This window comes from Cervus canadensis, chromosome 9 (genome assembly GCF_019320065.1).
Source record: "Cervus canadensis isolate Bull #8, Minnesota chromosome 9, ASM1932006v1, whole genome shotgun sequence".
NCBI classification, from domain to species: Eukaryota; Metazoa; Chordata; class Mammalia; order Artiodactyla; family Cervidae; genus Cervus; species Cervus canadensis.
The window spans coordinates 60,200,601-60,224,568 of record NC_057394.1 but is presented as its reverse complement, the minus strand read 5'-3'; the positions used below and the strand labels follow the sequence as shown (position 1 = coordinate 60,224,568).

At 48.1% G+C, this 23,968-nt stretch overlaps 1 protein-coding gene across 1 annotated transcript; it reads right to left on the bottom strand.

Annotated features, from left to right (window-relative positions):
* Positions 1 to 5,659: 5,659 nt before the first annotated feature.
* Positions 5,660 to 20,638, bottom strand: RGCC (regulator of cell cycle). The gene is made up of 5 exons (XM_043477841.1): positions 20,391 to 20,638; positions 19,672 to 19,857; positions 10,329 to 10,436; positions 7,736 to 7,798; positions 5,660 to 6,034 (listed from the first exon to the last, which is right to left on the bottom strand). Exons 1-5 carry the CDS (start codon positions 20,437 to 20,439, stop codon positions 6,027 to 6,029), a joined length of 414 nt encoding a protein of 137 aa, XP_043333776.1. The 5' UTR covers positions 20,440 to 20,638; the 3' UTR covers positions 5,660 to 6,026.
* Positions 20,639 to 23,968: the final 3,330 nt, after the last annotated feature.

Below are 23,968 nucleotides of genomic sequence, written 5' to 3'. Positions count from 1 at the left end.
TCTGTTCCAGAAAAGTCCACTGGCTGACACTCTCCATGGAACACTCAAGCAGTTTGCAAAGGCCATGCTGTAGGCATGCAGGTCTTGGAGGAAGTAGAGTTCAATAGAACCCGGTGGAATGAGATTCCCTACAATGGCATTTCCCAAGGCTCGTTCCAAAGAATGCTAATGGATTATGGCTGTGAATTGTTGGTAGCTTTTTCACACACACAAAAGTCTTTTGGCTGCAGGATTTCTCAAAGCCTTTGACTTTATGTGGCAGAAATGAATAGTTATCCTCCAATACCCATCCTCTCTTTCTTTAATAACATAACCCACAAATTTTATTTTTATTATTTTTTTAAACTTTATTTTTTAGGCCATGACTTGTGGCTGGCTTGTGGGATCTTAGTTCCCCAACCAGGGATTGAACCCAGGCCCTCAGAAGTGAGAGCGTGGAGTCCTAAATGGACTGCCAGGGAATTCCAGAACCCTCAAATTTTAGTTGAACACTCATCTGCCCAGCAAGAGACTTTTTCTCCTAGCCTCTGTTGCAGCTGGGAATGACTGACTATCTGACTAAGATCTGGACTAGCAAGTGTGGGCAGAAGTAATTTGTGTCACCTCTAGTCACATCATTGAAAGTAATAAGCCTGTCTTGACTTGCTCTCTTTTGTGCTGGCTGGAATGAAATGTGATGTCAGGAGCAAGAGCAGTCACTTTGAACCAGAGAACCACTCACCCAGCCTTGTACTGCTCACCTCTGGGCTGTTAGTGAAAAAGAAAGTCTCATCTTGTTTAAGTCACTATATTCGGGACTTTCTGATCCATCATCTTAGACTGAACCCTAAGTAATTTATGTGCATAATCAATCTCTAAGTGACGTACATGCAGCACTTTTCAAGTACATGACCTTAATACCTAGTCTTCAAAACAGCTTAGGAATGTGCTCCTTGAAATGCATCTTGGGAAACACAGAAAACACTTTTTTCAATACTCCCAGAACTCCAAGCTGTGACTCAGCCCACAGCCTGTTTGTCCCCAGTTACTCGCCTGACAGAGGTTAGAGCGCAAACAATCCTTCTTCCAATACTTTTCTAAAGGAATCCACTTCTTGTCTCCAAACCACTGATCTTATCCTCTCGAAAGGCCACAAAGCTCCATACCCTGCATGTCTAACTCTGGGCATCCAGGTTCCAGGAGACCATAAAGAAAGACCTGCCCAATGAGGTAGAGCCTCAAATCCTGAAGAGGCTAGTAATAAGAAGGTATAGGGACAGTGAACAACCACTGGTGTCCCAGTGGGAGTTGGGGATGGGGGGAGAAGATTTATCAAAGCAGATAAAGATTCCCAAGTATGAAACAGAAACAGTTCCAGGTAATGGGAAAATTATGTTAAAAAATAAAAAACAAGGGCTCATCTGATGAAAAAGGAAAATATTCCCACAGCTTACATAATACTTAGTGGTGAAAGATTGATAACTTTCCTCTAAGATCAGAAACAAAACTAGGATGTCCCTCTCACCACTTATTTTCAATATTGTACTGAAAGTTCCAGCCAGGGCAGTGATGCAACAGAAAGAATGTAAAAGGCATTCAGATTGGAAAGGAAGAAGTAAAACTATTTCCATTTGCAAATGCTATGATTTTGTATATAGAACTCTCCACACACATACACACACAAAACCTTATTGGAACTAATAAATAAGTATAGAAAGCAAAATCAATAGACAAAAATCAAGGGTATTTTTATACCCTAGCAAGGAATAAGCTGAAAATAAAATTAAGAAAACAATTCTGCTTACAATAGCATCAAAAGGAATGCTTAGAAGTAAATTTGACAGGGACTCCCTAGTGGTCCAGTGGCTGGACTCCGCACTCCCAAAGCAAGTGGCCCGAGTTCAATCCCTGGTCGGGGAACTAGATGCCACATGTCACAACTGAAAAAAGGGATCTAACATGCCCCAAGGAAGATCCCACATGCTGATACTAAGATCTGGTACAGTCAAATAAGTAAATCATTTTTTTTAAAGAATAGAAAGAAATTTGATGAAAGAAGTGCAAGAGTCACACGCTGAAAGGCACAAACACAGTTGAGAGAAATGAGGAGACATAAATAAACCGAAGGGCGTTTCATGCTCATGAATTGGAAGGAAGACTTGGTGTTGCTAAGATGGCGATACTTCCCAAATTGACACACAGATTCGATACCATCTCTATGAGAAACTCAACCGCCTTTGTGACAGAAGTTGACAAACTCAACCTAAAATTTATCTGAAAATGCACGGAACTCAGAATAGCCAATATAATCATGCAGAGAACAAAGATGAAGGACTTAAACTTTCTGATTTAAAAACTTACTACAAAGCTATAGTTATCAAGACTGTGTGGTACAGGAAATAAAAAGAGACATAGAAATCCCTGGAACAGAATTGAGAGCCCAGAAACAAACCCATACACATATGACCAACTGATTTTTAACAAGAGTATCAACATAATTCAAGGGGGAAAACATAGTCTTTTCAATAAATAAGGATACGACAACTGGATGTCTACATGCAAAAGAGTGGAGTTGGATACCTCCCTCATATCACATACAAAATTAAACCAAAGGTGACCAAATACCTAAATGTAAGATTTGTATAATCTTATGGAACTCTTAAAAGAGAATATATGAATAACTCTGTCATCTTTAATTAGGCAATGGTTAGATATGACACCAAAAGTGGACTTTTGACAAGTGACAAAAGAAAAAAACAGATAAAATGGACTTCATCAAAATTTAGTGCTTCAGGAAACCCTACCCAATGCTCTGTGGTGACCTAAATGGAAAGGAAATCCAAAAAAGAGGGGATAGATATATGTATACAAATGGCTGGTTCACTTTGCTGTACAGTAGAAATTAATACAACATTGGAAAGCAACTGTACTCCAATAAAAATCAAAATAAATAAACAAAAGCAGTGGAATAAAATTAGTGCCTCAAAGGTCACTAATAAAAAAGTGAAAAGACAACCTGCAAAATAGAAGAAGTTATTTTCAAATCATATGTCTGATAAAGGATTTGTATACAGAATACATAGAAAACTCCTACAGCTCAACAGTAATAAAGAATACTGTTGAGAGTCCCCTGGATTTCAAGGAGATCAAACCAGTCCATCCTAAAAGAAATCAGTCCTGAATATTCATTGGAAGGACTGATGCTGAAGCTGAAGCTCCGGTACTTTGGCCACCTGATGGGAAGAGCCGACTCATTAGAAAAGACCCTGATGCTGGGAAAGGTTGAAGGCAGGAGGAGAAGGGGATGACAGAGGATGAGATGGCTGGACGGCATCACCAACTCAGTGGACGTGAATTTGAACAAACTCCAGGAGATGGTGATGGACAGGGAGGCCTGGCGTGCTGCAATCCTTGGGGTCACAAAGAGTCAGACACGACTGAGTGACTGAACAACAACATTTAAAAATGGGCAAAGGCTGTAAACAGACAATCCTCCAAAGAAGATACGCAAATGGCCAATAAAAACATAAATAGATGTTCAAGATCATTAGTCATCAGGGAAATGCAAATGAAAACCACAAAAAGATACCACTTTACACCCACTCAACGGGCTACATTCAAAAAGATGAACAACAACAAGGGTTGCCAAGGGTGTATAGAAGTTGCAGCCCTCATACGTTGCTGGTGGGAATGTAAAATGGTGCAGCTGTGGAAAGTCGCAATTCCTCAAAAAGTTTAGCATAGGGTTATCTTACGGCCTAGCAATTCTGATCCTAGTTATATACCCAAAATAAATTAAAACATATATCCACACAAAAGTTTATACATGAATATTCATAAGAGCAATATTCACTAGCCGAAAAGTAGAAATAACCCAAATGTCCCTCAACTAATAAATGGATAAACAAATATGGTATGTCCATACAGTGGACTATTAGTCAGTCACAAAAAGGAATGAAGTACTGATTCGCATACAACATGGATGAACCGTGAAAAGTTTGTAAAGAAAAGAATGCAGAAACAAAACGCTGTATGTTGTATGATTCCATTTGTATGAAATATCCAAAATAGACAAATCCACAGGCAGGGATGGCTGCACAACTCCGTGAACACAGGTACTAAAAGCCACTGAGGTGGGATATCTCTGCTGGTCCAATGGTTACGACTCTGCGATTTCACTGCTGAGGGGGTAGGTTCAATTCCTGGTCTGGAAACCAAGAACCTCCAAGCCAGAAAGCATGGCTAAAAGATTTAAACCTACTGAATTGTACACTTTAAAAGGATGAATGTCCAGGTATGTAAATTATATCTCAATAAAGAAATAAAGAACCTGGATGGGAAGGGAGTTTGGGGGAGAATGGATACATGTATATGTATGACTGAGTTCCTTTGCTGTCCACCCAAAACTGTCACAACACTGTTAATCAGCTATACTCCAGTATAAAATAAAGTTTTCTAAAAAATTAAAAACTAGAAAAAAAAAGAATTACAGAAAATATTTGGGTTCAACCCAAAAGGTTTCCCAGAAGTTTGGGGAAAAGAAAAGCTTTAAATAAAAGGCAATTTAGTTTGCCAATGCCCTAAAAAACAGATCAAATTAGTAGTTATCTTTTGAAAATATCAATAGTCATAAGGCCTTATGGAAAATTATGTAAAATTAGAAGTACTTATGTTTTGGATTTGTGTTCTACAGGAACGTAAGGATTGGAGTTTTTGCATAACTTTATTCTGCGTGTCAAAGTAATGCCTGGTTATTTCAGATGTTTTAAGGGTAGAAAAGCATAGACAGGAAAACTATGGACTTGCCTGTTTTCATGCCTCGCCCCATCCCCCATAAAAGGCAGGCAGGGGGTGGGAGGTGTGGCTACTGGCTTCTACAAACAAGCCCACCCCATGGGAGACCTTGCATCTGGACCCCCTGGTTCCCCTGGGACCCCTCCAGCTCCCGGCTCCTGGACGTTAGCACCCAGGCCAGCACATCAAATCCGCCTCAGCACACCAGTCTTACTCGAGCACCACCATTTATAAATCCTCCAGCTGCCCCAACCTGCCCTGGATTCCTAGTGCACCTAGTATTTCCCTTAATTGAAGGGAGCGCCCATGGCAACAAAAAGGTTCTAAGAAATGGGGAGAACAGAGAAGAGAAACCCAACTTCCATCAAAACCACAATCCTCCCAGGATGGAGGCAGGAGATAGGGAGTTTGGGCTGGACATACACGCACTGCTGTGTTTAAAACAGAGGACCACCAAGGTCCTCCCGTGTAGCACAGGGGGCTCTGTTCAGTGCTGTGTGGGGGCCTGGATGGCAGGGAAGTTTGGAGGAGAATGGATACATGTTTACCTGTGGCTGAGTCTCTTGGCTGTTCACCTGAAACTCTTACAACATTGTTCATTGGCTATACCCCAGCACAAAATAAAAAGCTTAAAAAAAAACCCACAATGCTCAAATTAAAATTTCCCATCAACCATATGCCAGAATTTCCCTTTAGAGTGCCGAATGAGCTTCAAAGTAACACTTTCTCTCACTAATCATCCTACTGCCTAGTGCAATGTGGCAGCACCCAGAGTCCCTATTAGAAGTCAAGAGGGATGTTATTTCCACTTGAATACTACCTGGATGGAAATATATTGAAAGAAATCAAGAGGGAAAAAAAAAAAGACGGCTTCCAAAAGACAGACTCCAGTTCAAACTTTATTTGCATACAAAAATATATTATAATGGGGAAAGCATATTACTGTTTCCGACTATATATAATTAATTACAAATATTTTCATAAAAGCATTTTAAATTACAGAGAAGCTATGTTTTAAGAGGAAATACAACATTAGCATGAGTCATCTGCTCTAATATGCTGCAAGCTGGTAAACAAAGTCAGTCTCTAACCTGCCCAGAGATGAGCCCAAAAGTATTTTTAGGACAAGCCTGGTGGTGGGTGAGCAACATCTCTGCCCCCTCCAGCAGCATATTCTGTAGCTGATTTTATCAGGTCCTCCGAGCTTTCTGAAACTTCTCCCTTAAGAATGAAAGGACCCAGAACTTCTTGTTTCACATACCTGTCAATAGGAGACAGAGAAGGTGATCCACTCGGGAAAGTTGACAATTCCTATGCTTAACCATGGGCTTCCTAAGTAGCACTAGTGGTAAAGAATGCCAATGCAGGAGACTAAGAGATACAGGTTCGATTCCCGGGTTGGGAAGATCCCCTGGAAGAGGGCATGGCAACCCACATCAGTATTGTTGCCTGGAGAATCCCATGCACAGAGGAGCCTGACGGGCTATGGTCCATAAGATCGAAAAGAGTCAGACACAACTGAAGCGACTTGGCATGCATGCTCAACCAGAGCACACCTCTCAAACAGGCATCCAAGCACCAAACTTAATGGCAGGCTTCCCATGTAATGTACGTCTGAAGAACTGGTATGACTGGGCAGCCTGCTGCAATTTTCATGAAGTCAACAAGCTTGTCCCACGGGTCTAACACAAACTGTGTTGCAATTACAATCATCTCTGTCAGAACAGACCTTGGTCTTCTGATGGAGGACAGTATGGGTGATAAAGTCTTCTAGTAAACAGAAACTGCAGAAGAACTTTCCACCTAATATTAGGTAGGTCTGTCTGAAACCTTGTTTAAGAACAGAATTCTTTTTAAGTAACCAGCTTTGGATCTATTTTTTCAGATCCTATCCAGCTATTTAGCATAGCACAGCATAAAATATGGAAAACTGACTCTTTCATTGTAAAATGAAAGGGGCTAGGATGAAATTCTCCAGGGCTGCTCTGTCACTGAACAAGGACCCCCAAGGGTAAGTTGTGGAAACTGTCATCCAGGAAACTCCAGCTGACCCTTCTGGCACTTGTAATCCTGTTCTTTGGAAATAGAAGGTGTGGATTGATTCTCAGGGTCCTTTCTTCCAGGCACCCCCATGGCAATTATGATCTGATACCCTCGGTTCTCAAAAATTTTGGTCACAGAGAATGGGGTGCCATTAGTGTAACTGCCAAATGGGAAACGGGGTACCACGTACCTCATCCAGGTCTTTCGGTAACTGGTGTGGGTCTTTGGTTATAAGGTCTCGCCAAGCCAATTCTCTCTTTGGGAACCCAGCCCTCTAGAAGTCAGATCAAACCCCTGGATCTAACGTGTGAAGTTTTCTCTGGCCCCTGAGATTGAACCCTCTGCGCTGTCAGTATAATGATCTAGGTCGTGTCTGCCTCTTTTTGACCCCATGGACTGTAGCCCACCAGGCTCCTTTTCCTCCACTCTCTCCCTTAGCTTGCTCAAATTCATGTCCACTGAGTCAGTAATGCTATCTAACCATCTCATCCTCTGCCACCTCCTTCTCCTTTTGCTTTCAGTCTTTCCCAGCATCAGGGGCTTTTCCGATGAGTCAGCTCTATTAGTCAGTATAATACTTGGTGGTCAATAAGCTGATTTCTTTTCTGAAGAGCCTGGCAGGCCACCATGCTGGGAAGGCTGCAATCACTCTAACTACTACTTAACTCTCCACTTCTCAAACAAAATGCCATTGTTTTTTGGGGGCCAGTTCTCCCTGGTTGAAAAGGCAGTCAACATCAATGCCAGCTTATCCTCAGGATTTCTTTTTGAGCCACTAGGGTCCTGTTTCTGAACCTAAAAACACCTAATGATGTAACTTCCTGCCGCAGGCAAGCTGGTAAACATTACTGCACTTTATCAGAGGTGCTGGCTGGTTTTGTTTGATTCTTTTTTTTTAAACTACCAGGCATGTACTCACTTGCTAAGGTTCTGTCGAGATCAGCAATAAAGTCTTCTAGCTCTTTCGTATCTCCAAGTTTGGCTGAAAAACAAGAGTTCAGGTTCAGTTTCTATATTCAAGACAGCTGATGAATTCGACTTTTCCAGAATTATATGACCCCCTATCTCTCTGTCTTCCGAGATTTTATTAAATAGTGTCCTGTACCAGCCCTAAGTGGTTGCTCCAATGTTCACTTACAGGCAACTCAGAAGCTTTTTCTGAAGATGTTTCTTTCTGGGTTTTGTAGTTCATCATCCCCCACCCCCCACCCATGGTCCAGCAGCCTGGAAGAAGTAACTCTCTTCACCACTTTAAAAGCTGGGAGGTGGAGGCTTCCTTGTGGTCCAGTGGTTAAGAATCTGCCTCCCAATGCAGGGGACAAGTGGATCCCTGGTCCACAAAGATCCCACGTGCCGCGGAGCAACTAAGCCTGTGTGCCACAGCTACGAGCCCGGGCCCTGGAGCCCATGAGCCAGAACCACTGAAGCCCGCGTCCTTAGAGCCCCTGCTCCACAACAGGAGAAGCCCCTACAATGAGAAGCCCCTGCAGCATGACTAGAGAGTAACCCCCCTGCTCCCCACACCGAGAGGGAGCCTGTGCATAGCAACGAAGGCCCAGCACAGCCAGAAATAAACAAAAGTAAAAACAAAGTTGAAAGGCAGAGTGAAACAGGGACAGGGAAGGAAGATGAAAAGTTTTAACTCTTCTATTGTGTAGGATCTGAGCTACCAGCCAAAGTATTTGGGAAGCAGCGTGTGGAATGCACACCCAGAGTCCCTAATTCCAGCTCAACTTCTCTGACGCAGTCCTGTTCACACTATCACTCCAGGGCAATACTTCAGCCCACGTGGTGCCCCCAGGGTGGAATTAACTAAGCGCTTCTGCTCCTTGTCAAGATGATACAGAGAAGGCGGCAGGAGGCTCCTGGGTCTGGGCGGCCTCATGCCATGCAGGCGCCAACACAGGGTAACGAGGCCCCATCGTGATTCTGTTCCATCCGCATCCTAAGACTTGTCCTTCTTTCTGCCTGTCTTATTTTTTCTCTAGAGCTCACCACTCATGCCTTCTCTGAATGCATGTCTTTATTAATTAGCCCCCTCAAGCAGTACATGCTCCTGCTCAGTCGTCTCCGATTCTTCGAGATCCCATGGACTGAGCCCCCCAGACCCCTACATCCAAAGGACTTCCCAGGCAAGAACACTGGAGCGGACTGCCATCCCCTTCTCCAGGGGATCTTCCCGACCCAGGGATCGAACCCACATCTCTTGTTGTCTCCTGCCTTGGCAGGCGGATCCTTTACCACTGCACCACCTGGGGAGCTGGCTACAAATAACTCACTGTTTTTAGCTTTTAAAGTCAATTTGCCACTAGGGCTTTTTCCCCCCTCTTTAATTTCTACCTCTAGAGGATCAGGTAGCAAATCTGGGCATGTTTTAAGCCACTTTCTAGACTGTTCTGTCTCTCTCAATTCAACAGATCCATTACAGACGGAGGGCTGGACAATGGCAGAATTCCCAGGGGCTGCTAGCACCGCTATGTGGGGAGGAGAACTTTAAAATGTCTCTTTTGAAAAAGGGCGAAATTCTGCCCTCCTGCCTGAGTGAGAAAATGATGAAATCTTCATATTTCTTTTTAACTATGTTCCATTTTTATTGCATTCTGCAACTATTTTCATCGAGTGTAACATTTCTTAAGCAGGAAAAAACTCCTTTTGTTTTCAAAGGGCACTTGCCCAACAGAACATTCAGCTCTCTGGCTGGAGACAATTTACTAGCTCCAAAATATAAGAAACTGCTCATGCATCTTTAAAAATTTTTTTGTCTATTAATATCACAGTAGAGGCAGGCTGGAGCCGCTATTTTGAATTATGTTAGATCATCACTTGTTTCATAATGATGACCCCATTTAATTGCTAAATTGGTCATCTGAGAGCATTCTTTAAAGAGTTAATGCAATTAAAAAAAAAAAGAACCCAACTTACTGCAAATCCTAACTGCTGAGTTTTACATTCTATAACCAGCCAGTCTAGGAGAACACTGTCATTTAGCACTGAATTGATAACAACACACAAGAGAAAACAAAATCTAGAGTCTACATGTTTTCTTTCTCCCACAGTTTCTCTACATGGTTTCCTGAAATAAAAAAGTGAAAGTGTTAGTCGCTCAGTCGTGTCCGACTCTTTGTGACCCCATGGGCTGTAGCTCACCAGGCTCCCCGGTCCATGGGATTCTCCAGGCAAGAATTCTGGAGTGGGTAGCCATTCCCTTGTCCAGAGGATCTTCCTGACCCAGGGACTGAAACGGGATCTTCCCACATTTCAGGTGGATTCTTTAACATCTGAGCCACCCGTCCCCTGCCACCCACCTGTATGCGATTTCACTTTCATGCTGATCAAAATCCTGAGAAATAACAAAATCTACTCCACATTGTACTGTACGAAGATACTAGTCTTCTCTATTTGTTTTGCACATTTGGGCAAGATTGGTTAGGGGTAAGGCAGAAGAGAGGGGAGGCTGAGGGGGAGAGGGAATAAGGAAGCAAAAAAATTCACATTCCAACGAGTGGACTTACCTTTCCGAGCAGGGACAGAAGGACAGAGCAGCGCTGGGGTGCTGTCTGTCGGAGAATTCAGTTTTTCATCACTGAAGCTGAAGCTGTTCCTATAAAGCGATTCAGCACCTTTCAGGAAAGAAAACATAACTCATTAGAAATGGTTTCAGTCTCCTGGTCTATTGATAAGCAACAGTTTATCTCCAAAGGGAGCAAAGTTATAAAAAAAAAAAAATTGATTTCCAGATTTTATATTTGTTCTTGTTGTTGTTTAGTTGCTAACTTGTGTCCGACTCTTTGCGACCCGGTGGACTGCAGCTCACCAGGCTTTCCTGTCCCTCACTATCTCCTGAAGTTTGCCCAAGTTCACATCCATTTTATATTTATGCTCCCAAATTTGAGGCAGGAGAGTGTGCCTGTGTATGTGTGCGTGTGTGTCTCCAATCAGGCACACCAAAGGCCCTTGCTTCCCTAAAAAAAGAAGGGTCAACAGGACCATCATGACCAGACCAGCCTCCTTTGCAACACACGGGCACCCACTGCCCAGGTGTCTGACAGCTAAGCCAATGCTTGACTGATGGAGGCCGGGGGGTGGCTTGGGATTTGAGACACAAGGAACCATTTTTCCTGAAAAATGTCCCTTCTGCCCTCTGAACCCCCAAAAATAATACAAAGTTAAGGTTGGATCCCACTACTTAATAATCCTCCCTGCCTGCTCAAGAGAGAGTCTTTGTCATGGTTTTTCCTAAGCTCCTGTATCCTGGGGATCAGCTAGAGGGTCAAAGACAGAGATTTCTTCTCCTGGAAGCTGTGGATTACAAACACGTTGGGTGACTGGGTGGCTCCATTGTCCTGCTCCTGAAGACAAGATCGAGGCAAGGTCCCAGAAGCAAGGCTGAGCTGAGCGTCTAGGAAATCATCTCAGCTACTGAGTATTTGGGAGCCCTGGGACAAGACCATGTCTCTGGGCTCTTGCTTGTGTGAGTATGCTTGATCACTCAGTCGAGTCCGACTCTTTGCAACCCCATGGGCTGTAGCCCGCCAGGCTCCTCTGTCCATGGGATTCTTCAGGCAAGAATACTGGAGTGGATTGCCATTTCCTTTTCGGGGGTGGGGGCTGGTGGGGGTGGGTTTGCTTACAGAATGAACTTGAAGGATGACTCAGTCCACCTTCCCATTTTACAGATGGGCCTTTGCTTACCCATCTGTAAAATGGGAAGGTGGACTTAATGATCCTTAAAGTGCCTTCCAGCTCTGAAGTTCTAAGATCCTATTTCTGAGTCCTGCCAAGGGAGAAGAAACCAACCCCAGCCAGCCCAGTTCTGTGGCGGGAACACAGAAAGGGCGCTGCTGGCTGAGCCGTACCAACCCAAAGACTCAGAGGCAGAGCCGGCGGTGGAAGCAGGATGTGGCCTCTGAGGTCACCGAGGAACAGCCTTCCTGGTTGAAACAAAACACAAAGCCTGGCACGGGGGTAGCGCAGATGAGCTCTGGGAAGCCTGCTCAGGTGCAGGGGGGCCGCTGAGCTACCATGGCCTGGCCAGGCTCCCTGTCCTCCTCGGGACGCACCCGATTTCATCCAATCACCTCCAGCTCAGGAGGAGGCAAAACCATCTTTCTTTGCTCCTCTTAACTCAAAAGGAACAGGACTCAGTGACAAAAGAGACACCCAGAATAAAAGAGGGCTTCCAGAAACAGAGGGTTCTGGCCCCAAGAGAATTCCTCTTCATCCCTAAAGACTGCCCCTCACAGGTTCCCCCACGGCCCCGAGGAGATGGTCCCAGGCCGTCTTGTCTTCCTGGCTGACACACCCATCGCGTTCAGTTTTCCAAACACATACAACCCTCACGGTTGATTCTTCCTTCTTAGGTCCAGTCCGGGCCACCTAAAAGGACCACAGTCGTTTTTCAGGGCTCTGATGATGAACACCTGCTGAGATCTGAAACTCTGACTCTTAGGCTTACATTTCCCCCAAGATGTATTTCCCAGAATAGTGGCCCTTTGAGAAGAACTGCATGGTCCCCGGACCCTGAGAAACACCGCACCCCTTGGAGGGTCCTCTGATGAAACTCCGACGTGCCTGAGATGTCTTGTGATAAACAAGCCGGCTTAGCCCTGTCTCCCGGTCCCACTTGCCCACGGGACACTGTTTGGTGGCGCCTCTGTTATTATCTCCCGGGACACGCGCACTCACTGAACTCAAAGCGGGAAGCCCTCGCGCTGGCTTGTCAGCTGAGCCCCACTCTGGAGCGACGCGGGTTTTCTCAAGGGAAGCCCTTTTCCCCCCACACACGGGAGGGCGGTCGTGCTCGCTGCAGACCCACCACGTCGTGTTACCGCCTGTCACCTCATAAGAGGCAGGGGAATCGCCACAAATGGAACCCGAGAGACTTGTGGGGAAAAGGCGAAGTGAGCCTGAGGGGCAGGAAAACCACAGAGAGCCCAGGGGAGGCGGGCCGCGAGCCCGCACTCGGGAGCCAGAAGGAAGGCGTGCAAGCCTCTGCAACAGAACCTTCGGCGCCAAAGGGCCCCCGCGAGCATCGCCCCCTTCCCGGGCCCAGAGTGTTAGCCTGGGCCCCGCGGGCGGCACCCCTGGCCTCCACCTCTCGGGGGCAGTCGGCCCCGCCAGCGGCACCCTGCCTCCCGCCCCATCCTGCACCCCGTCCTGCACCAGGACCCTGGCCCTGGACCTCACCTCTGTTCTGCCCCCGCTCCCCAGCATTTTACAGAGACGTATACTTACCCCTTGGGGGCTGGAAAACACACACACACATTTGTTTGCCTCACACACAAGTAGACCAAGTGCTACTGAGTTTGGGAGAAAGTAATGAACTAGACGTGGAGACGGTCCCTGCAAAATGGTAGGAAACAGGAATCCGGTGAGGATTCATGACTCCTCGGGTAACTCAATTGGTTTTGGGGACCCTGCAGGGTCACACTGTACCAGGACACCACCACGGCTCACCGCTCACCCTTTAGAACCTGGGGGCTTAAATTCCGTTTTGATCTAAGTATTTTCCTCAACCTCAGAAAATATACAGACAAGCTGACTGTTCCTTGACTGGCAAATTCAGCTGCAAACTACTGAGCCAACTTTTCAAATAATCAGGAGTTGCCTCTTACTGATAATGAGGTCAGGCTACTCTCACAATGAGACGGAGGGGGAGAAAAATCCTAGTTACAATATTTATTTACAGTATCTATAGATATAGACACACACAGGGAGGCTGGCCAACACAGCATGTGCCCACTTCTGCTCGCCTCTCACACCCCCAGACTCAAACACCCACACACACTCTCACACACGTTCTCACACACCAGCTCATGGATACACCTGGATGCTCAGTGCACAATTCAGGCCAGCCCTGACTCCAGGCTCCAAGATGTTCAACCATTAAGAGGAAACAGTCCCAGCATCCTTGAGGCAAACTTCTCCATGGTTCAGTTCCACTCTGTGGTCATGCTCTCTACACACAATTCATGAAAATAAGAACCACAACAATCTTAAGAGCCCCCAAACTCCTCGGGGTCCAGCAGAAGCTGTCCCCCTAGAGCTGTGCGGGACCAAGGCCGTGTGACCCTGTGCGAGTCACTTCATCTCGGAGCTGCAGTTTCTTCTCTTAAGAAAGGGGGATAAGAAACTCACAAGTTCCGTGTGCTGCCCGTGGTTTTCAGGCTTTATTTTTTCAACAAACTGGAGGAAGGCATGCTCAGAAGAAAGGTCACCATAGGGAATAATAAGACTCCAGATTCTGGGGCCAAGCTTCTTCCTCTTCTTTAGAGAGTCGCAAAATTCTTAAGAAAAAAATTTTATCTTCAGAGGAGCCCTAGAACAAACCTCCCAAGAACAAACCCACCAACAGAGAAGTAATCCAACCTCTCTTAACCCTTTATCCAATAAAATTTCATTCCACAGTGAATAAGACTGCACGCTAGGTGTAAATTAAAAGGGAAGCAAAGCCTGCCTTCCTGTTCTTTTCACCCCCCTAGAACTCGATTTCTTGCAAAATAACAGCCAGTTAGTCTGACAAGGGACAGCAATGTGTTGCTGGCTGATAGCATAGTAATGTATTATTGCCCCACCCGGCATCAGTCGCTGCCATTAATAAGGACACACAGCAGTGATGATCTGGGGACCTGGCAGGTGGCAAGACTAGATATTGCAGGGCCTTACAACATCTACCGCCATCAGCTCTGCAGTCCCATCAGAAATGTCCTTGGCAAGTCAACTTGGCACGCTGAAGCCAGGAACCTCAAATTCAGGGAGCAAGTTTGCTAAGACATCATCAAAAGAAATGTGAGCATATTAAATATTCTAACATCTTAACCATAGGAACGCCCACAAAGCTTGGAAAACTTGGCTACAAAAACAAAGACTTGTTTAAAAGGTAGACGTGTTTTTTTTTTCCATTTGGGGGCGGGGAGAAAGGTAATTTGGGGGTTGGTACCAGCGTGTGTTACTCCAGAGGGAAGGAAAACCACAGACAGTAACCGTGGCCCGGAGCTCCTGTAAATATAGAACAATCCCACATGTTTCAGGCAAGCAAACCATAGTAATTAACTGAGAAAAAGAAAGCCTTGGACCTGTTTCCCTTTCACCACAGGGAATGGTATGTGCGGGGTGGGGCAGGGGGGTCAACTTTCCCACTCAAAATCTAAATTCCAACAGCTGCACTGAGAGAATAAGAAATCGTTTCTCAATTTCACCACTATTGTTCCAGCTTCTCTTCTGGGACTGCTCGGTCCCTCCATATGCCTCCAGGTGCCCACCAGTGATGGGGTTCCCAGGTGGCTCAGTGATAAAGACTATGCTTGCAATTCAGGAGCCACAGGAGACCCGGGTTCAATCCCCGGGTCGGGAAGATCCCCTGGAGGAGGGCACGGCAACTCACTCCAGTATTCTTGCCTGGAGAATCCTACAGACAGAGGAGCCTGGCAAGCCACAGTCCATAAGGTCACAAAGAGTCAGACGTGACTGAAGCGACTAAGCATACACATGCATACACGTCCACCAGTGACACTTGTTACCTGCCTGGAATTCCTAGCACACACCAGGACACCCCGAGGGCCCCTAACCCCTCATTCCCTGTCAGCTTGAACAAGGTCAAGTTTTGACCTCAGTGGCTCTTACATCAGATCAGCTAATAGGCTACCTGTCACACGTGCCCCCCAGGTCCTCTCTCCCAGAGCCAAGCTAGAACAGTCGAGGCAAAGAAATACAGACAATATAGCTTTTGCACAAGCTAAAGAAGCCAATTCCTCATTCCCTCCAATGGCCCAACAGAATCATAAAAGCCCCAGCATACAGAGTAGACTTTGGACCTTTTCTGTTAAGAGGCAAAAAACTCCCCCCCTCAAAAGGAAAAAGGAACTTCCAATCCATCAAAGATGTGAGTTTATATCACCTTTTAAAGTGCCAGTTAATATTAGAAACTTCCTGTAAAATCAATCCGTGGAATCATAAATTAACACTTTGGTTAAAATTTAGTATATGATGAGTTAAAATGTTATTGAACACATCTGAGAAGTCATGATGTGCATGTACAGTGCTGAAAGTACTGAAAGAACAATAGGGTTTTCGAGCTAAGTTCAAACCAAAGATGTTCATCATGCCTGCAGCATCTCTGAGGATCAGGCTTGAACCTCACTGCCCCGGCTCCTAACCGAGCTGCCTTCCACTGCTAAAGCTGAAACTGCTCTCACGAAACTGCCTGGTGTTATCTGTTGGAACCGAAATCTAGAAGAAAAGAACAATTCTCATCAACCCTCATTTGAATACCACCCCTAACGTGAAGTTGTCTTGCCATTGTTGTGTTGGTCCTCTTCAAGTCTTAGGAGGATTCCCTGCAAGTAGAAACAGGAAGACATATTTCCTTGTTAAACATCTGCTCTTCTCTCCAATGGAAGTAACTTGCTTCTCTGGTTAAAAGAAGGAATGTCTAGTTTTTCTCCTTTGGATGTGAGAAACCTATTTTTTTTTTAATTGAAGTATAGTTGATTTACAATATTGTATTAGTTCCAAGTGTACAGCAAAACGATCCAGATATATATTCTTTTTTAATGTTTTCCATTATAGGTTATTACAAGATATGGAATATAGTTCCCTGTGCTACACAATAAATCCTGCTGTTTCTCCATTTCATATACAGTAGTATGTATCTGTTAATCCCATACTCCTAATTTATACTTCTCCTGCTTCCCCCGCCCACAGTAATCGTTAGTTTGCATTCTATGTCCATAGGAGTCTGTTTCTGTTTTGTAAATAAGTTCATTGGTACTATATTTTTAGATCCCACATATAAGTGATATCATATAACATTTGTCTTTCCCTCTAAATTTTTTTAAGAGAACAAAAAAGGTTCTTCAAAAAAGCAGGAATGCTGTGGGTACATCTTCAGAGTGATGGAGTTGTAAAACGCAGGGCAAAAAACCAAAGTCCCAAAGGTTCAGAGCTTCATACATAACATGTTCGTGCAAGACATTGGCCCAAATGTATCTGGCCTATGTGACACATCATGGCATGTGCATTTTATTGTTCTCTTAAAAACATCAAACAGGGCAAATATTTTCTTTCTAATCCTGAGCTTATGGATGTTTCTAGTGAGTGAAAGTCGCTCAGTCATGTCTACTCTTTGCGAACCCATGGACTATATGGTCTATGGAATTCTCCAGGCCAGAATACTGGAGTGGGCAGCCTTTCCCTTCTCCAGGGGATCTTCCCAACCCAGGGATCGAACGCAGGTCTCCCACATTACAGGCGGATTCTTTACCAGCTGAGCCACAAGGGAAGCCCAAGAATACTGGAGTGGGTAGCTAATAGCATCATTAAATAGAATCCTTTCCATTTCACAGCTAGAGAAACCGAGGCCCACTCCTCATGCAGGGCCCCAACAGAGCTCAGCCTGGGCTCCATGGACCCGGTGAGGGGACCGCGGCCTTAAAGAGACACCTTCAAACATGACCATGGTTGACAAATAGGCACGTGATCCCTGTCCAAGTCTATCCAGGAGGACCTGGTTTCCACACCAGCCAACCAACCACAGTGACAGAGCAAAACGTTAGAGATAGTCCAAGTGGTTTCACTATTTAATCAGAAAAAAAAGCAGACAAGAGTGCCTGCATTGTTGGACTGTGGAAGGGAACACAGGAGATAGCACATTTAAGGCACAGCAAAGAGCTTGCTAATGGTAAGAACTAACAGATAATAACAGTAATCACAGAAAAGGCTTGGCAAAAGAGAGCTGCTCTTATTTTCATCATCCTAGGGTATCTCCTCTTTGCTGGGAGACCCTACATTTCAGTAGGATCCACCTCTCTCAAATACTCTCTTCCACAGAAACGCATTGAACAGCTAAATGAGTATAACAAATGTCTGTGATCCATTCTGGGCGGCAATTAAGACACGTATTATGCATCCTTAAGAAATGACTATTTAGATACACACCGCTTCTGCCAAGACTATTTCTAACCAGCCCCGTGAGGGCCAAACTACACATTTATAGGAAAGACTAATGTCATCCAAGCCTTCTGCATACCCTCCGCTTACTTCTCTAACCACCAAACCAAGGGTCAGTTTACCAGTTAGCAACAAAGGCAGAAAACAAAGTCCACACACCCTAAGAAAAACTACAGACCATTCCAAACAATCTCCCCTGAAGCTGTTAAGAATGTGTTTCGAGTGCCTTTTCTTTGAGGCCCCCAGAAAACGGATCCCAGATCTGAAATCCTACCCCGAGGGAGTTGCAATCACCCATGAATGAGTGAGCTCAGGCCCTATTCTAGCCAAGTGCAGCTGTGGTTTAGAATGGAGCTGTTCTTTGCAAGAGAGCAGCCCTGAACACACTGTGCCAGCTTTCTTTCCCACGGGGGAGAGAATTTGTACTTGATGAATGTGCCCCAGTAGAAGGAGACACATTTAAGTTTGGCTACATACATTGAGACAAATTTCAAAATTTTTTCATCTTCCCTTTGAAATTGAAAATAAGCGGTCAGGTCATTAGCAACATAGTCCAAACATACAGAAGGGAAAATTAACAGCAGATGATTCCATTCCCTTTCACCTCAAAAGCTGCAATTAGATCTAACCCTTGGGCAGGGCTGCCAAGGCAAGTCAGGCTGGAACTCTTAAGTTTCTGACTCCAAGCTGAACTGGATGGCCAGTGCCCTTTATTCCTTTTCAGGAGGACAGCTCATGTGTAAGTCCAAGACTGTATCTTTGCCCTGTAACAAGGAGAAGCTTCAGATCGCAAAAGAAGGGAATCACAAGGAAAGCTCATTGTTTTTACTTCCAGAGTCAAGGGCAGCAAAGGGAATGATATTCAGGCTGGTAACCCATCTAGGGAATGAAGCCTCAAGAATTATCCTGAAGTGTTCAAGATGCCCTTTGAAAAACAGTAAGTCATCCGGGTTGGGAAACACGACAGTCACAGAAGATTGAAAAGTCACCCAATTTGCTCTTTGACACCTAAACACGTATCCATAATCCTTACAGGACGTTTGAGGTCCTGGAAAAAGTGGTCTCTCTTTTTAACAAGGTGATTTAGGGCAGCCAGACCCTGGGGGTGGTCTCCACCAAGAGAAAGTCAGCAGGAAGCAGCTCTGCCTCCATCTGCTCCCTACCGCCCAACTGCCCCCTCCCCTCCCCTCCCCCCTCCCCCCCCCCCCCCCCCCCCCCCCCCCCTCCCCCCCTCCCCTCCCCCTCCATCTCCCCTCTTCCTCCCCACCCCCAGCCTCAGACTGGGTACCAGGGTGGGGCCGGGAGTCTGAGCCAGCAGTTCACGTCATGGACCTGCCTGAAGGATGAGGGACACTCTCTAAATACTTGGACTTAGCAGCGCTAGGATTCTTTCAAAACTGCGGACAGTGTAACAACAACTCCGGGGAGGGGGGAGCTCAAGGCCAGGAGAAAGTGCAAGAAGCGTTTCAAACACCCCAAAAACGGGAGCTTAAGAAACCTTTTCTGGTTTCACCAATACGTCCATCCTGCGCCCTTCCGGGGGCTCTGGACCCCACGCCTGTGGCGCTTTCTCCACATCCTCTGAAGATGCTGCTGAAAGCGGCAAGGAGGGGGGAGAGGGCGCCCTGGGGAGGCCCTCCTGGGTCCTGACACCTGCCGGCGGGCGGCGTGGAGCCCAGCCTGCCTTCCGCAGACCGCCCTCCGGGGTCTGCTCCCTGCCGGCCTTGCGGCCCCGGAGACTCCCAGAGTCCTAGAGACGGCTCTGGGCTTCGGGGCTCGCTCGGCCGGACCCCCCGCCCGCGGTTTGCCGGAGGAGCACGCGGAGCCGCGAGCCCAGGGCGCTCCCGCGCGGGCCGGGCGCCCGGACTGCCCGGGGCGCCACAGCTTCCGCGGCCGCGCCGCACTCACTCTCGGAGTCGCTGAAGCCGCTGCTGTCGCTGACGCTGGCGCTGCTGCGCCGCTTCATGCGCTCCAGATGCTCCTCGTAGTGGAAGTGGCGCTCGTGGAAGGGCGACGCGAAGTCGGCCAGCACCGCGTCGAACTCGCACAGCGCGTCCGTCAGGTCCCCCGCGTCCGCAGAGTCCAAGGCCGGGGCTGCGCAGGGGCGAAGGGCGCGGGTGAGGGCGGGGGCGGGCGCCGGGCCACCCTCCCGTCCCGCGTCGGGCCGGGGCCCCCGGGGTACCCCAGGGTCGCCGGCCCACGCGGACTGCGCTCCGGCCAGGGTCGGGATGGGGGGGCAGCCGGAGGTCGCCGCCGGCCGCTGGCTGTTATCTTTCAAGACTCTCCACCGTCCCCAGAAGTGCGCGCTAGCATCGCGCCCATTTTAGAGAGAAAGAAACTGAGTCTCCACCCCCCGGGAGTTGCAAATCAAAGGTCACGCCGCTAAGCCGCGAGGCCGAGCTCTTTCCCACCCGCGGGCTGGTGGTGGACCGGTCCCCGCGCTCGCGGCCCCGGGGTCGGCGGGAGGACTGAGTCAGGATGCGCCCGTGACGTGTCCCCCAGCCCGGCGGGGGCAGAGCGGAGGCAGGGGGAGGAATGGAGAAAGACTACGCGAGACCCTGCTTCTTTCGCCCCCAGCCCCCTGCAAGGCCCGGGTTTAAGGAGACCCACCCCGCCTCGCCACTCACCTGCGGCCGCGGCGGCCGCGGGGCTGCCCTGCGCGACGGGCGGCTTCATGGGGGGCTCCGCCGGCGCGCGTCGTTGGGGGCCCAGGATCCTGCGAGGTCTGGGCACGGGGATCGTGCAGACGTGCGTCCCGCTCTGGCCGTCCCCTCTCCGGGCAGCGTCCCGCTCAGGCCGCCCCCTCGCCCGGCCGCGCTCCAGCCACGCCGCTGCCGGCACCGCGCGCTCGCCCTCCCTTTCCCCGGGTCGCCGCCGCCCGCCCGCCGCGACGTCTTATAGCCGCGGGCGGGGGCGGGCCGGGGCGGGGCCGCGGGAGCCGGGCCGCCGGGTCTGTCCCCGCCGCCGCGCCTCGACGCCCCCGTCCCCCCTCCCCGGGCACCGGGCACCGCCCTCGCCACGCGCGCGCCGGGGAACCGCGGTGACGCCCAGTCGCCCGAGCCCGGGTTACAGCCCCAAATATTTACCCGCCGCTTCCCCCGCGCGCCCTGACGACGGGCCCCCACGGACGTGGCTTTGGCGACACCCCCAGAATCCCAAGCACAGAGTTTGCGGCTGTGCTTCCCTGCCGGTGCCCTTAAGCTCCTCCAGCCTCAGTTTCCTCGTCTGTGAAAGGGAAATGCCTGGCCCGCAGGCCTTGTTGCGAAGAATAGAGCAGCCAGGAGCCGTGGAAGACCCTGACCCAGGTGGGAGCCGCAGGGGTCCCTCCCGCGCGTTCCCTCCCCATTGCTCCCAAGGCCCGTGAGGACTTCGGGTGCACGGAGTGCCGAGGGCAAGGGGGACAGGGGGACAGAAGTCGGTGGAGTCCACGGTTTTGCAGTTGTTCCCGTCCCGGCGCCCGGGGCCTGACTGCAGTCCTGGGTGTTCGTGGTAGGAGTTTGTCGAGGGAAGAGATTACTACGTGGATGCAGCGCGGAGCCGGCGCCTCTCAGCGCCCACACTGAGCCACCCCGCCCAGCCACCTGGCAGGGGACCCGTCCTGACCCTAAAAGCCCTACACTGCCCTGCCCTGAGGCGGTAGCCACTTGGCACAGGTGGCTTCTTAAATGTAAAGCAACTGAGTGTGTTAGTTGCTCTGCTGTGTCTGACTCTTTGCGACCCGGTGGACTGTGGCCCGACCAGGCTCCTCTGTCCATGGGACTCTCCAGGCAAGAGTACTGGAGTGGGTGGCTGTGCCCGCTTCCAGGGGATCTTCGGCATTCAGGGATGGAATCCCAGGGCTCCTGCATGTCTTCTGCATTGCAGGTAGATTGTTTATTGCTTAGCCACCAGGAGAGCCCATAGGTAACTAAAATAGAAGAGAATAAAACGAACAATTCAGTACCCTAGTTGCTCGGGACACCTATCAGGTGATTAAAAGCCATCCTCACTCAGAGTCCTTTTGGACGGTGCTGCCAGGGTGTCTGCCCACAGACCAGCCTCAGAGGGAAGGGAGGTGTCACTCCAGTTGTCAAAGGCCTCCTTGGGCAGGTCTTGGCATGCACCCTTTTCAGGCCCACAGCAGCCCTGAGAGGTAGAATTACTGCTTCTGTTTTACACGAGAGGAAACTGAGGCACAGAGCGCTTAAGTAGCATGCTAGTCACCTAGTGATGGAAAGGCAGGTCTGTCTGGTTTCAGAGCTGATCGGGGCTTCCAGTAGAGAGCAGAGAAGACCGGAGAGAGAGGCTCCAGTTAAGGGTGCAGTTACCCCAGGTTCTTGATGCAACACGGCAAAGCGTACACATCTTTTTTCTTCCTTTCACCACTTTCATTACTTTTTTTAAGTCTCTTTCCCTCTCTCATACTCTCTGACTTGCTGTGGTACCCACAGGGGGATGCCCTGGGAGGAAGGAGCAGTCGCCCACCTAGCAGCTGAGGCAAAGGGGGCTGCCTCAGAAATGCAGCGGCTCGCGCCTTTTTGGCCAGGCTGGGAGGCAGGGCAGTGGACATCCCACCCCAACTCTTGCGTGATGGCTTGGAGGTCAGGCCCTCTCAGCTGTAGAAACTGTTAAGCTAATCTTCAGAGAACCTTGTTGTTGTTCAGTTGCTCAGTCGTGTCCACTCTTTGCGACCCCATGGACTGCAGCACACCAGGCTTTCCTGTCCTTCTCTATCTCCTGGAGCTTGCTCGAACTCATGTCCCTTGAGTCAGTGATGTCATCCCACCATCTCATCCTCTGCCATCCCCTCTCCTCCTGCCCTCAATCTTTCCCAGCATCTGGGTCCTTTCAAATGAGTTGGCTTTTCACATCAGGTGGCCCAAGTACTGGAACTTCAGCATCAGTCCTTCCAATCAAGATTCAGGGTTGATTTCCTTTAGGATTGACTGGTTTGATTTCCTTGTGGTCCAAGAGCCTATAGAACACTTTTTAGTGGCTATGCCAATTTACTAAGAGAGTGACAGTGAGGATCACCTTGCCTCTACCAGGAGAATTTGGTTGGTTTGTTGCTGTCTCTGCACCCCACTGTAAGGGAACTCCCTCACCCAAGCACTGGGGAGATGGATCGGCAGGGGTCTCAACTCAAAATGTCACCTCCTCTAGGATGGGGTCACTTCCATTCTGGAGGACTACTGCTCCCTCTCTTTCCTAATTATAAATATAATAGCACTCTGTGTATCCACCACCGAAAATGAACATATGTTAACATCCTGTCATTTTTGCTTCATATTTTTTGAGGCGTAACTTATATACAATAAAGTATGCAAATCTTGAGTGCACAGTTTGGTGAATTCCTGCCTATGTATGTGCTTAGTCTGTGCTTGGTCCCTCAGTCGTGTCTGACTCTTTGCGGCCCCATGGACTGTACCCACCAGGCTCCTCTGTCCATAGGATTTTCCAGGCACGAATACTGGAGTGGGTTGCCATTTCCTTCTCCGGGGATCTTCCCGATCCAGGGATCAAACCTGTGTCTCCTGCATCTCCTGCATTGGCAGGTGGATTCTTTACCACTAGCGCCACCTGGCAAGCCCAAGAATACTGGAGTGGGTAGCCTTTCCCTTCTCCAGAGGATCTTCCCACCTCAGGGATCGAACCTAGGTCTCCTGCATTGCAGGCAGATTCTTTATCATCTGAGCCACCAGGGAACCTATATATACACCTGTGTAATTACTATCTGGATCAAGATACAGTAGTTTGTCATCATCCCAGAAGGGTCTCTACGTCATTTTCCAGTCAATAACACTGCAAAAGTAACTCCTATTCAGAGCAGTAACTCCTCTTCTGAATTCTGCCACCAGGAATGACTTTTGCCAACTATAATCATACTGTATGTATTACTTTATATCTGACTTCTTTTGTGTAACAGTATGACCATGAGATGCATCCATGTTGTTGCAATATGAACCCATCCTCCTGTTGGTGGAGATGTGAGTTGTTATGTTTTTGTTTTTGTTGCTACTGTAATGTAATATAACAACAAGTATTCTTGCACCTGTCTACTGGTATACAAAATCATTGTCTATAGGATATATATCTGGAAATGGAATAACCAAGATGGCTTGAGGATCTCTATCACTGGCTAGTATAAATGAGCTGTTATGTACAGATTGTACATTTCTTTTGCTGCCCATAAACACTCAATTCTCTTGGGTTGATACCTAGGAGG